The sequence below is a fragment of the Bombus pascuorum genome, chromosome 4 (assembly GCF_905332965.1).
Source record: "Bombus pascuorum chromosome 4, iyBomPasc1.1, whole genome shotgun sequence".
In the NCBI taxonomy this organism is placed as follows: domain Eukaryota; kingdom Metazoa; phylum Arthropoda; class Insecta; order Hymenoptera; family Apidae; genus Bombus; species Bombus pascuorum.
The window spans coordinates 16,703,219-16,716,240 of record NC_083491.1 but is presented as its reverse complement, the minus strand read 5'-3'; the positions used below and the strand labels follow the sequence as shown (position 1 = coordinate 16,716,240).

At 39.6% G+C, this 13,022-nt stretch overlaps 1 protein-coding gene across 1 annotated transcript; it reads left to right on the top strand.

The window, feature by feature from the left end:
* Nucleotides 1-4,605: 4,605 nt before the first annotated feature.
* On the top strand, nt 4,606-12,292 carry LOC132906588 (uncharacterized). Its single transcript, XM_060958916.1, has 4 exons — nt 4,606-4,869; nt 6,303-6,481; nt 10,546-10,662; nt 11,874-12,292. Exons 1-4 carry the CDS (start codon nt 4,705-4,707, stop codon nt 11,980-11,982), a joined length of 570 nt encoding a protein of 189 aa, XP_060814899.1. The 5' UTR covers nt 4,606-4,704; the 3' UTR covers nt 11,983-12,292.
* The last annotated feature ends 730 nt before the right edge of the window (nt 12,293-13,022 follow it).

Genomic DNA, 13,022 nt, shown 5'->3' with positions numbered 1-13,022 from the left:
TGTCTTGTATTTAACTTAGATTCCTCTTAACTAGTTTTGTTAATAGAAGAAATAAATAAAGAGGCAGCTGCACCTTCTTAAACAACTTGTAAATTCATAGTCAAGTAATATTTGTTTAGTTTAATAATAGTTTAGTAATAGTTTTGCACTTTTGAATATGAAACCTCCACATTCAGAAATGCGATTTAAATGTTGCTGCTGTCCCTTTGTTATAAATGATTCGATAGTTGGAGAGAGGCATACTTACTTTCACATGACGAACATTGTTATTCAGAATTTTCTTCTGTTAAAGTCGCTTCTTCAAGTTTTGAAGATCATCGACATCTTTTAGATGGAGTAGGTATTTTTTAATATACCGACCAGTACATTATTCTATTCTTTATGAGAAAGTATTAAAGTAAAATTATAGTATCTTGTGTTTATATCTTCTTTTATCTTGCAATAATTAACGGCAAATTTCAGAGAAAGTGAAAAGAAATATTCTGTTCTAACGCGAGAGAAAGATTATTAAAGCTTTGCGGAAATAATTTGTAACACGTAATTCTAGTATAACTAAGGTACAGGCTTAGTTCAAAGTGGTATTTGGAACAAAGACTGCGCTTTACTAATCGCGGTATTTAAAAAGAGGAGCTTGGAATTAACGAACAAAGCTGCATGTTTATACCCATAATTCTATCGCTTCTCTTATTTTTAATCGAATTAAAATGCTTCAAACGGTCCATTTTTCTTTTCCCCAATATTCTATGCGGTTCATTCGACGATTTCGCGGCTGAATTTCAAAGATTTCACGGTCGATCTTTCGTCGGTTGTGTATTTCATCTGTATATCGCGACGAACGTCACCGTTGTCGACGACACGTAATTCGTTTTGCATTAACAAAATGGTGAACCGAGTGACCGCGGATTTATAGTTCATTTCGGTAGAGTGGTGCCGCCGGGAGCCCGTCATTCTCAACCCTTTTGTAAACGGGCTGGACGGAAAAATAAAAGGAAGGAAAAGAAAAATGGTACAGAACGAAAAAAAAGACGAAACCTGCGTTATTTAAATGTCCAATATTTAACCAGCAAATATAACGACTAAACGCATTCGTGACGTTTTTTTCTTTTTTTTTTTTTTTTATGGTGTTAACCCAAGTACATCGCGCGTAGAACACTAGTTTCAACGAAAAAATCAAAATTTCCACTCGATTCTCTCGAGTAAAATAACTTTATCGCTGTAGTCCACTTTTTCGCTGTTACTTTAATCCGATTTATGTAGACTTTCATATGGATTTTGTTTTAAAGACTAAGGAGGGGGATAAGGTTTCGACGATAACATAGAGATGAAGAGAGATAATTAAACGCATCCATAGCAATTTGTAAACGCATTAACCTTCCAATTATGCAATCCACACGAGCTTTAATGGCAAATCTGAGGTAGCAAATTATTTTTAGTATTAATTGAAACGTTGTAATATCGCGTAAAGAGCATGATTCTCGTATCGTTAGGTCGATGCAGGTAGCTGAGTCAGTTGTACAATGCATTCGTTGGAACCATCGAGATAGAATTCGAATGGAATCTTGTTTTCGCCGTTCCTTTTTCAATTCAATAAAAAGGAAGGCTCGGATAAAATTATATTTACTTTTAAAAAGTAAAAGATGCATCTCTGCCTAATATGAAAATGCTCCGTCAGTAAAGTTTGAAGCCATAATATACATTCTGCCCTTGCTTTTTATCAGAGGATCCTCCATGTTCTTTCACAAAATCCTCTCAAGCAAATTGGATCAAGAACGTCATTCTATGAACCTGTTGTTGAAGCTCATTTTTAAAAATTAAAGATTGTCCGCGAGGAAATTAAACTTTGATGATCTGTAACAAAGGAATGAAAATGAGATTCGTCGCTTCGTTAATAGAAAGATCGTTTTTCAAGTTATTCTTAAAATTCAAATTGGCAAAGTATAGCACAGTGCACGTACGTAGTGACGTGTGTACTAAATAGTAAAACGCACAATACTGTTGCTATATCTTTTGCAAAAGTCAGGTCCCAATGTGGTGCCATGTGTGACGTGAGTGGATTTTATTCGAACAATGAATAAGGTTTTCTTTTGCTACACATGGAATGTTACTGACAATGAGAACAAAAGCATAAGCACTATTGCGTGTTACTAATGTACTCAATCGCGTGCACACACAAGCACACGCACACAAGTGAAATGTAAGTATTCTCAACATCTTTTAATAGACAATTTAAAACAGTCTTCCGGCTTCATAGGAAGGTAATAAATGTAAATTTAATTATGTCTTGCTACAAAAAAAGTATGCCAATAGTCATGAACGGTATTGTATATCAGATGAAAATAAAAACAATTATCTGCGTCTATACGTGAGTATAATCTATACAATGTCAATAATTTCTCTCATTTTCTACGCTGGTTTATCATTTTTCTCTCTTTATAAAATTCCTATCGTGACAAGTTCCATTATTTTTTAATCACGATCCAAAAAGAAATCGCATCGCTTATAGAACGACTTAATTTAGATTGGTTTTACGAGGGTGTTAAAAGGAGATTACTACAATTATGAAAAAAACGCTAATCAAAATGGCAAAGTGCGAGTAATTCGCGAAAACTCAGAATGATACACGGTAATACTACAGCAAACCTTGATACTCTGTCGAAAGGAGCGAGAGGAAGAATTATATCGCGGTCATGAGCAAATTCGCAATTCCGTACAGCTTGAATGGTGGCCGGTTCCAATTATATTTTTGGCCAGCGGTTCCAGTGTGAAATTTCACAATTTCCTAGGTCGAAAAGAGGGACGCCAATGCCCATCGTTCTAATTACTTAGCGAGCTCGCGGAACGATGATCCGACGTGATCTTTCCTTCATTTCTATTAATCCCTCCTGGCCGTGGATCGTATCGCGTAATTCATTTTCGCCCGCCGGTAGCCGCGCGACGCCACGCCACGGAGAGCGGACAAGCTCTTTGCTCGTTGCACTAGGTCCGCTATTTATGCGGACGATATCGGCGAAAATCCATTTACGTTATTCATTCAACGCGGCCTGCTTTTGTGCGCCAATGTCGATTAATATTTAACGGCCACGCTTTTTAATATTTCGCTTCTCATAATCTATGTCGAAAATATGGATTAAGCGAGTCTTTTCAGCGCGAGAATCCTCCTCCTTGCCTATTCGGGTTCTATGGTCTGCTGCCGTAATTAAAGGAAGGCAAGATAGACAAGGGATGTAAGAGCGATGGAAGGGATGGATAGAAAGGGTGTGGTTCGTTCAGGGTTTGTTAATCAACTGATCAGTAATGATGCGTAATAGCAATCTAAATGTTTTTCTCTAAACATAAATTTATCGTGCTGAAAGGAAACAGAATAGATAAAGTACGAGGTAATCGAAAATAATCGGCGATAACTTGTAGCACATGTTTATAAGTTACTAGTGAATCTTATTGAGATATATGTAATTTTGTGTGCTACGACGGATCAGCCGCGTAGTGGTGTTGTACATATATGTGCGTGAGTACGTGTGAGAGTATGTATGTGAGTATGCACATGCGTAGCGTCTCGTAGAAGAAAAGAATGTCACTGTTCCATACGTATTGTAAAAGTGAGACTAGAGCGCTGAAACACGTGTAATGGGTATCCATAAATATCTTGTAAATCACATCTTAAATAAATACAAAACTATTTTATTATCATCTCTACACATAATGAAGGTGTTCTACATATTTATTTCGGCGAGTACGATCCAATAATTAACCAAATTATCTGTAATAACTAGCGACAGAAGTAGCAAATATCTTCTTGCAAAATGTGTTCACAACGACTATTATTTATATTTAATATACATATTCCGTTATGGGAATGTTAGAAAGGTATATCCGTAGAAGATTGTAACATTCGATTTTTAAGAATGTGTTCTTCGACGTGTATTCCTTTGCAACAAATTGTAGATTTCGACAAGCGCGTGAGAAGCTGGAAAATTCGTAAATCTTGAGAACCAATTGTTTATTGTTTTCATTCTTTTCTAAATTAAATTTATCATTGGATTATGGGAATTAATCATTGGATTAGTAACTAATAATTAAAGAAGATACTTTCGACAAGAAAGAGAACCTTCCGATCATTCACATGGAAAAGTTAATAATACACTTCGTATCGTACTGTTCTTTTCGAAACATTCGAGCAAGTTCGCTGTAAATCTTGCGAGTGAAGTTTCGGATACGAAGATTCGGTGGAACTTTCAACAAGTTGACACTTTTTCGAGATTAATCTTCCGTTAAGTAGATCTTCCCAGAGAGCCACCGTATCCCAACAGAGTAATTTATCTGCGAGAGATTGAAAAACGTAGTTTAGGGACAGAATCTCTTCTACGGTTAGTTGTCCCATAGTCCCCTCCGAGACACAATATCGTTGGAACACAGTTGCTTAAATACACTAGTCCATGTCGCGCCATAAAAAGTATATTCAGGGCTAGTTAAAATCAAGCACGATCGTACTGCTACATTTTAACGGCTAATTTAAGGCGATTTAACGATGCCGCCTTAAACTGTCCCGCTAAACGACCGAGGAACGGTCTAACCACCATTACCCGTCATTATATCATCCGGCATTTCGAGTCACTTAACGTCTTCTTCGAAGCAAGGAACACGTTCACCGATTTCTCCTGCGTTGACCGAAGCAATTGCGCACTGTTTAACGAACCGCCAGACACTATGTATCTCTTATTTTTTATACTGTGCATGGAACTTTTGTATTCTAACGTCTTAGTCTCTGGCGAGTGGACAAAGGGAGAGGAAATGAGGAATAAAAGCGTTGGAAGGTCGAAGAGAGAGTTCGAGGGCGAGTACCTGGTGTTTCCGGAAGGCAGCAACATTCAAGTGAGTCTACTTCTTGATGAAACTTCTCGACTATCCTAGAACATCGTTACTTCCCTTTAATAACATCGTGGAAAACTCGGTTACAACGTTACATGCTGTGAATCACGCATACACGTCCGTTCTTGGCCGCATCTTAACTGGATAAGTTGCCGGAAGTTGCGCTGTAAACGATGCTCTGATAATTTCTAATAAGCGGCCTGGCCTGAAGCTGGCTGCGTTTCGGCCGTGAGTCCTTTAGCTTCGTGTGTTCGGAACGTTCCCATGGAAAATTCAAGCGCTAAAAGGAGCTGAAAGCAGCTTCTCCTTGGAGCGTCGGTAATTGGGTGAGATGAATTGTTGATAGGAGCGGAAATTCGAATGCGGGTTAACGTTTAACAATCAATAAAGCGTCGGTGTGACACGGTGAACTTTGACACGGTGGACCATCTTCCTCCACACTTTGCCGTTTCATTGCGTGCATCTTTCCTCGTCGATAAAACTTCATTGCTTTCCATTCATCGGAGCACTCGAACTACATTTTATCGACGAACGAACCACTTCTTTCCATTTACCAATTGCTGTCGGCATCTTCTCACTCCAGAAATTACATCCACGTCTCACCCTCTACTTGACCACAGGCGTCTTTCTCCATTTCATCTTAAACAACTTGGCAAATTTCGAGCTGGGAGTTGCATCTAACATCCTAAGAATGCCCGTTTCTGTTCTTTCAATGTTTGCCCGTATCTAGACATGCAGTGCATCTTTATATGTCAGCGAAATTGCTAATACGTACTTTGAATCAAATAGATGGAAAAAGTTTATACGAATCCGTGATATATCACAGAATAAAGGAGATCTTTTAAGAGATAAAAGAATCTTTTTTCCAATTCAGATTTTTGTTCCTTTGTCATCAAGGATACTTACTTTTTTTTAATATTAGACTCGAAAAACACATACCTTCAACACTTTATAGAAAATAAATAGCAATAACGGGTTACGTATGATGACATTTAAAACGTATAATTTATAATATATCAAATATATCTAATGGCACACCCGAGTCTCTCCGCACTGTAAAAGAATTAAAGTATAGTTATTACGATTTAAAACTTCACGTAGTCATGTGAATAATAACTGACACTTAAGACAGTAATAATTTTGTTAGAAAAGAAAACAAGAAAAGTTCAAAGCTATGGAACCGGAAATCACATTCTATAAAATGTACACGATGGATACGGCTCCTTTCAAGCTTTGTAACTCCGTAGTAAGCCATTTTCAAATACAAGTTCCTATAAATCTTTTACGTCTGTTCTACACAATATGTTGCATTAATTTCACACCAATCTCTGTAGAGGCATTTCGTAAATCCTCAAAGAAATCATCAAACCAGACTTGCACGTATCTCTCGAAAGAAATCATTTAATGGCCGATGTCAAACGTTCGATCGTGCGCAGCTGGTGTATTGCATGACCATCACTACCTACGCGAAGCCTGAGGGAATGTTCGCCATCGGATTGACGGCTGGCCAGGCATGGGAGCTGCCCTCGAAGAGCACGCTGTCGAACACGTTCGGGGATTACCATCGTCGAAGCAGAAGGCAACTGTACCGTAAGATGGAGCTTCTTTTGGGAAGGTAAGTGGCGGGAGAAAAGGAGAAGGAAGGAAAGAAAAAAGAATTTCTTCCGTTTTCTGTCTACCCGTCTGTCTTTCCGGCCTGACGAGGCTTTCTCGAGCCCTTTGCACGCTTCGCCGCCCGATTTTCGTGCGATGAAGAATTCCAGACAAGTTTGTCGGTCGTTTCGTGCAGTCCGCTCGAACGATTCCTGAATCCACGAAGGGATCAAAGAGTATTATATTTACGAAACCCTTTGCTGGCTTTTGCAACGTGCATCTGCGCCGGTTTATCAATTTTCTTGCTGGCTCCTGGAAACGTGTTTTTCCTTTACGATTTTTTAATGAGTTTGCTCGCGGAAATTTTTCTACTCGAAAATATCGATCTAAAAATTTCGAGGTTCTCTGGTTAATGGAGAATATAGTCGCGAGTTTCTTTTAATCGATTATTTGACGAGAATTTTTTAACAGCTCTTTTGACAGATTTCTGCAAATCGGAAAGCTCGCATTCGAGAAACACTCACGAGCTTTTTTCTTTAATCGATCCTTTGACAATAGCTTATTTTAGATTTTGTTCCTGATGACTTTTCCCAATCGAAAGGTTTAGATTTGACAAACTTTTAGCCTTCCTGCTAAACGAAGAATATATACGCGAGTTCCTATTCGACAATCCCATAAGGAGGATGTTAACGAACCCTTAACGAAGTTGGTCGATGTAGATTCGATGCGCTTTTACGCTCGCCGCGGTCACTTAGATAGCAATTTGGATATCGTGGCGTTCTTCCAGAACCTGGTGCCGCCCTACGAAATTAAATCCTCGGCTATACGAGATTGTGAAGGATATCGAAAACGCGATTAAATCGGTCGCGATCTTCAAAGGAGATACTGGCAAAGGGCCCCATGCATTTACAATTAACCCGATCATCTCGAACGATGCTAGTCACTTTTCTATTTTATCAGCGAACACGGCGATATATAAATTTATTTGACGATACAATATTTATCGTAGCGTATTATACTTTACATATTATAAAAGAAATTTTAATGCAGCCAACTTATACGTAGAATGATACGAAAGCAATGTATCATCAAAGCTTATATAAAATATAATTATTATATTGCCTGTTCATTAAAATTTCTCATAAAAGGATTCGAACGTTTGGTCACGCTGTCTGTTACGATTTGAAACTTTTAGATGTGAGCTCTATGGAATAAAAATCAGAATCGAGCATTATTCAAATGAAATATTTAAAAATTAATTATTTAATTCTAATCACTTAAACCATGAAAGATCTGGTATTTTTTATTTACACTATTCGCGTGTTATCTTGTTAATATTCATTTCCATTAAACTGCAAGTAATTTCCATGTAAGCTGCCCATGGAAACCGGTTTTACTTGCTTTGGCATTGTCTCACCCCTACGAAAGGCAAGTCTTTCTTGCAGCGGCGTTCGAAGGGTTCGCGTTATTGTTCCTTTCCCCAAAGGGCCTGTTCGTTGTCGGCCCTGGCTAAAGAGGCGTTCTGGATGCAAAACAATTCCGCGGTCTCGAATTTTTACTGTCGATAGAGCCGGCCTTCTCCACAGCCACTTGTCCGATTCTCGCCGGATAATCGCGAAAAACGACAACGAAAAGCGAGGGAGGGTTAAGTGGCCGGCTCTCGAGCCAGGTGCTCTTTTTCCTCTCTCCTCGTCGTCAACAAACGTTGACCCACGAAAATGGCGGAAGGCGATCGCGAAACGTCAACCGATGCAACCTTCTCTGCTTTTCAGCTGGCTCAAAGCTCTCTATTTCCCTTTTTACGTCTCCCTTTCTCTTTCTCTTGTTCCATCTCGACCACCGTTTCAGCTCTTTGGACGCGTCCAGAAGAAGCTGACGGACGGAACAAAGCACGGCGCTGCCAAACTGAGCTTTCGTCGTTCGTTTCTCTGTCGATGGAACGAAGGAAAGAGAGAAAGAGAGCGAGGGTGGTGAAAGAGCCGTAGGTTTTTGGCGGACGGTCCGCGATTGTGCGGTTCTGAATCGCGTTAACGATAAAGCGGCTCCTTTCTTCGTGGTTCGAGCCTTAGCTTGGAATTTCGACCGGCGAACGAACGAACGAGGCATCAGAGAACGTGGCTCGCTTTGTTTCCCCGCGAATAATGCTGCCTTAGACGTGTGATTGTGCACGAAACCTTAAGAAGTCGATTGAGCTGGAACTCGAGGATCGATCGACCGAACCAGAAGCTGCCGTTGATCCACTCGCCAATTGTTTCGATGTTTAGAATCCGCGTGAAAATCTTCGAGTCATAAATGCCACGCGATTCCATTCCGATATTTATCCAAGAGCATCGCTTTTGTATCTTAAACCTTTCATCCCTGTTAGAGTTCGACGTTAGGCTAGATTTATGGCAAGAGACTATTTTCGAGGCACAGATTTAGTTTTTCAATCATCTAGCTGTCAATATTCAAACGTTACCTGACTTGATACTGTCTACGTCAAAAGTTGAAACGCTTTTCAGTTTTCTTCGGTTCTGAAACCCAGTACCTGGCATTTCAAAACCGAAGGAAACTAAAGTATCATATCATATTCTTTACGCGATGCTTAATTATTTCTCGTTTGATCTAAACTAAAATAAATAAATTAAAAATTAAAATTAAGAAATGCTTAGTCATTAGAACTTCGGATATTTCAACAGATGTACAAAAATTTAAATAAATATCATTTTGAAGCGACTTGTATCGATAAGCGAATCGAGCGCTGAAAACATATCCGACAGCGTTCCTGTGTTAGCAAACGCCGGAGATTTCTCCGGATATGCGAAAGGGGTGTATTACGCGGAAGCGTAACTCGAAAGAAGGCGTTATCGATCGATTAAAACAGCCGTTCGACGCAACGGCGAGTCGTCGCGCGGTCGGCCATCGCGTGTTGCTTGCATAAATATCTTCGATTGCCCGATATTGGTAACCATTTGTCAAGTTGGTGTATCGGGGTTCGGCGCGACGCCGACAAATGGTAGTCAAGATTAATTTTTATATTTATGCTCGTTTCATTTACTGCCTGCCGCGTTTCCAAATCGATTTCTCGTTCGTTCGCCTCGTTACCGGCTCCCAACGTTTCGCCCCTAGAGACAATAAATACGCGTGGTGAATCGGTAAACTGTCACAGGAAATGCTGTTCCAGCGTCGTTGAAAATTATTTTCCCGACACGTTTATCCTACCCTTGATCGTGCAAGATGTTACGTGGCAACGAATTTTCTGATCGCAAGGACAGCGTAGATATTCAGTTGTACTTGATCGTTGTTCCATTGTTCTCGAAGCTGGCTGCTTCTAACCGGATGCACACGTAGCTTCGAGCAAGTTTCTGTCGAAGGTAATGAGAGCGAACGACAACATCGGCTGCATTAATTTTAATAGCAACCTCGGTGTTTCGAATATACGGTGCGACGATTACAGAAGAGATCTCTATGTCTCTGGCAAAGATTATCGTTTACGGTCGGAGGTACAGGGTGATACAAAATTAACACGGTCACTGAACTTCGATACTCGATGGGGACCAGAAATGGTATCCTTCGAAAGTTTCATTCGATAATTTTTTGATAGTTTCCGGGAAACATTTCCACTTGTATCACAAAACATTTACAGATGCTCAATTAAAAAATAAATATCTTGTATCGATTGATACCACAGTTGTCTCCAAAATCCTCCAAACTTGAGTCACCTGACACAGCTCGACTTTATCTCGAGATTCGCAGCAGGTTGCAGTGCACAGCGTAGCGAGTGTACAGCATCGGATTATCCGAATCTTAATAGGAAGGTCGTGGTGCTTTATGTATAATCGGCAGTATTTACTCGCGGGGGAAACGGTGGCAAGGGCGAGGTTAGCTGGAAAGGGCGGAGAGAGAGCGGTTGTAAACGTTCGCTGGTTTACACCGAGCCACTTCGTGCTCGGCCAGTATCAAGGCACGATGGTATTATTGCGAACTTAATGAATAGACCGCCGACTCACGGACAGCCGAGCGACGATAACGAGTCTGATAATGATAAACGATCCGTGTGTCCCTTTAACCGCCCTGTAACCATCCTCTCTTGTTCTATCGTACAAGCCAAGGCAAAGATGGAAAGGCCTGCGTCCTGAAGGCAATCTGCAACGCCTCTAGAAGGAGTCGGAGGGAGATCGGGAAAGGCCATTTCCTCGCAGAGATCATGCACGCTGTGTTTTCGTGAGTATCTTTAACGTTTAAGCTAATAAATAATTTTGATTTCGTCGGTCTCCTTAATGAAGCAGATAAAACGTAGATCGCTTAAATACATTTGTTGTAACGCCGAGAGGATCGATCAGTCAGCCGTCGATCGAAAATGGAAGATCACACGAGGCGAAGTGCGATCGACGGAGGAAGATTGATCGAGATAATATCGAACAGCAAAGAGATGACGGACCGAATGGAAAACGCTGATTAATCAAACGTTGATCGGCGCGAGGGAAAGTGAAAACGTCGAGAAGGTGATGACCAGAGTGAGCACTGGTGAATGGTTAAACGATGATTAGCAAAAAGATTGATTAAGGAGGAATATCGAGAAGCCGGTAAATAGCGGAAGACGAAGAAAATGAGATGCGTTGATTAATCGTGGATTGATTGATGAAGAAAACACCGAGTGGACAAACTGAACGGAATATAATTTTTCTTAACCATACTCGGCTTGAAGAAAATAAAGGAAAAAGAGGACGTACACGAAGTGATAAAAGATGAAAAGAAGTTAACGAAGATACGAGGGAAAGGAGATGACGGATGCATTCGCTATCAAAGTGTCATCGTGTTCACGTCTTTCGTGAAGTTATCCTGAAGAAGCAGCTCGAAGCTGGCAGCATGACGGTCGCGTTACACTTTTTCGATAACACGTTGAATTTATTCATGACATCCGGTGTGACGTTTAACGTCGTCATCGGACCGGCTGCATCTAGGAAAAGTTCGAAAGCCCGCCGAGGCTCGCGCAATTCCTTTCCACAACTTTTCCCGTCGTTCCGTTTTAATAATCGTTATGAAGTTTCCGGCGCGGCAAAAATCCGAGAGCTCTTGCACGGCCCCGAGGCCGGCCAGCTTGTTGTTCTATCCGGAAAAAGGCTAGCTCGTGGTGTTGCTTCTGATAATTACCAAGGTGGTGCGAAATGTTCGAACTTTCCTAGATATTTCCGGGTCGTTTCGATTAGTTTCGAATTTCACAGAGCTAAAAGGCGAGCCATAAAAAGGCTAATCTTTTAGGTTTTTACGATCCGGTGTCTTTTTCGACTTCTCGTTCTCGTGCAACTTCTCCTTCGGATGATTACGAAAATACTTTGTAGATTATTTACTCATCAAGATATACTCTTTCCTCCCTTTAATAATTACTCTCGCTCGCGCTGTACCGATAATTCAGCGAAGTTTCCTCGTTTCAGGTTACCAGCGAGCTACGACGACACTGATTCAATGACCGAGTACGAGAGAGCTTACTTCCTAAAAGAGAATTGCAACGAAGCGCAGCGGAGATGTCCGGATGTGTTCTAAGAGAGAACGAAATCCTTCTTCTTAATTTACCAAATAACCATGCCGAGGCTATGGTGTCCAAAGAGGTTGCTCGAAGACACTCGAGTTACATTTAATTACGTACATCGTCCAACAGCCGTACCTTGTGCACTGGCTACTTGATTAACGTCAAGAGTTTCCAAGTGAAACTAATCACAGTGTTATTATAATATTTTCATTTGTTTCTAAGTAATGCGGATATATGGAAATTATACATCGACAATAGTGTTTGTTAAAAATGGAACTTTGCGTCGTTGATCAAATACAAATTCTATCACGAAGATGTGGGGTATACGTTGTACCGTTCTTGTGTCACAAGCCTTTTTGAAATAATATTCTTGTTTACAATCGTTTACATTTTCAAGGCTTGTAAAATATTGCTTTGTATAACGAGAAATCAGGTCTTATTCCAACGACTGTGCTCTGCAGAATGATCAGTCAATTTTACCGATACTGGTATAAGTAACCACGATACAAAATTACTTTCATTCTAAATGAATAAAACAAAATTAAAGTTTATTATATCATTCCTTTAGCTATTCCTGCAAAAGTCATTACATCATTGCGGAGAAAAAATATAACATGAAGTAGAAATTTTAAAATAAAGTTGTCAATCCAGTGATTTTGACTGACGTGGTAGTTCTAGTGTTAAGACTTAAACGATGAAATAGCTGATATTTTGTTCTCTTTATTATGTTATATAATTTATTATATAATTTAATTATAGTATTTATTATTTAACTATATTATATAATTAAAATAACAAAGTTTCGTAGAAGCTAAACACATAATTATTATGATATGACATGCGATATATTAACATTACGACGAGTATTTTTACAATTTTGAAGTCAATAATATTTTCAAATATTTTCAAAAACCAAATAAAAGTATAAATTCGGTTACATGTTTATCATCGATTGACTGTACTAAATCTTAAAACTATTGCTTTATAAAAAAAATAGGAATTATAATTTATGTTTCTTTCTCTGTAGTCTTCGTTTGGTGAAAACGAATACTTA

Excerpts from the sequence above, each read along its gene's own strand:
- LOC132906588 (XM_060958916.1), top strand. The coding sequence starts at position 4,705 with ATGTATCTCTTATTTTTTATACTGTGCATGGAACTTTTGTATTCTAAC. Across the intron at positions 4,870-6,302 it reads CGGAAGGCAGCAACATTCAA|CTGGTGTATTGCATGACCAT; the intron begins GTGAGTCTACTT and ends GATCGTGCGCAG. Across the intron at positions 10,663-11,873 it reads ATCATGCACGCTGTGTTTTC|GTTACCAGCGAGCTACGACG; the intron begins GTGAGTATCTTT and ends TCCTCGTTTCAG.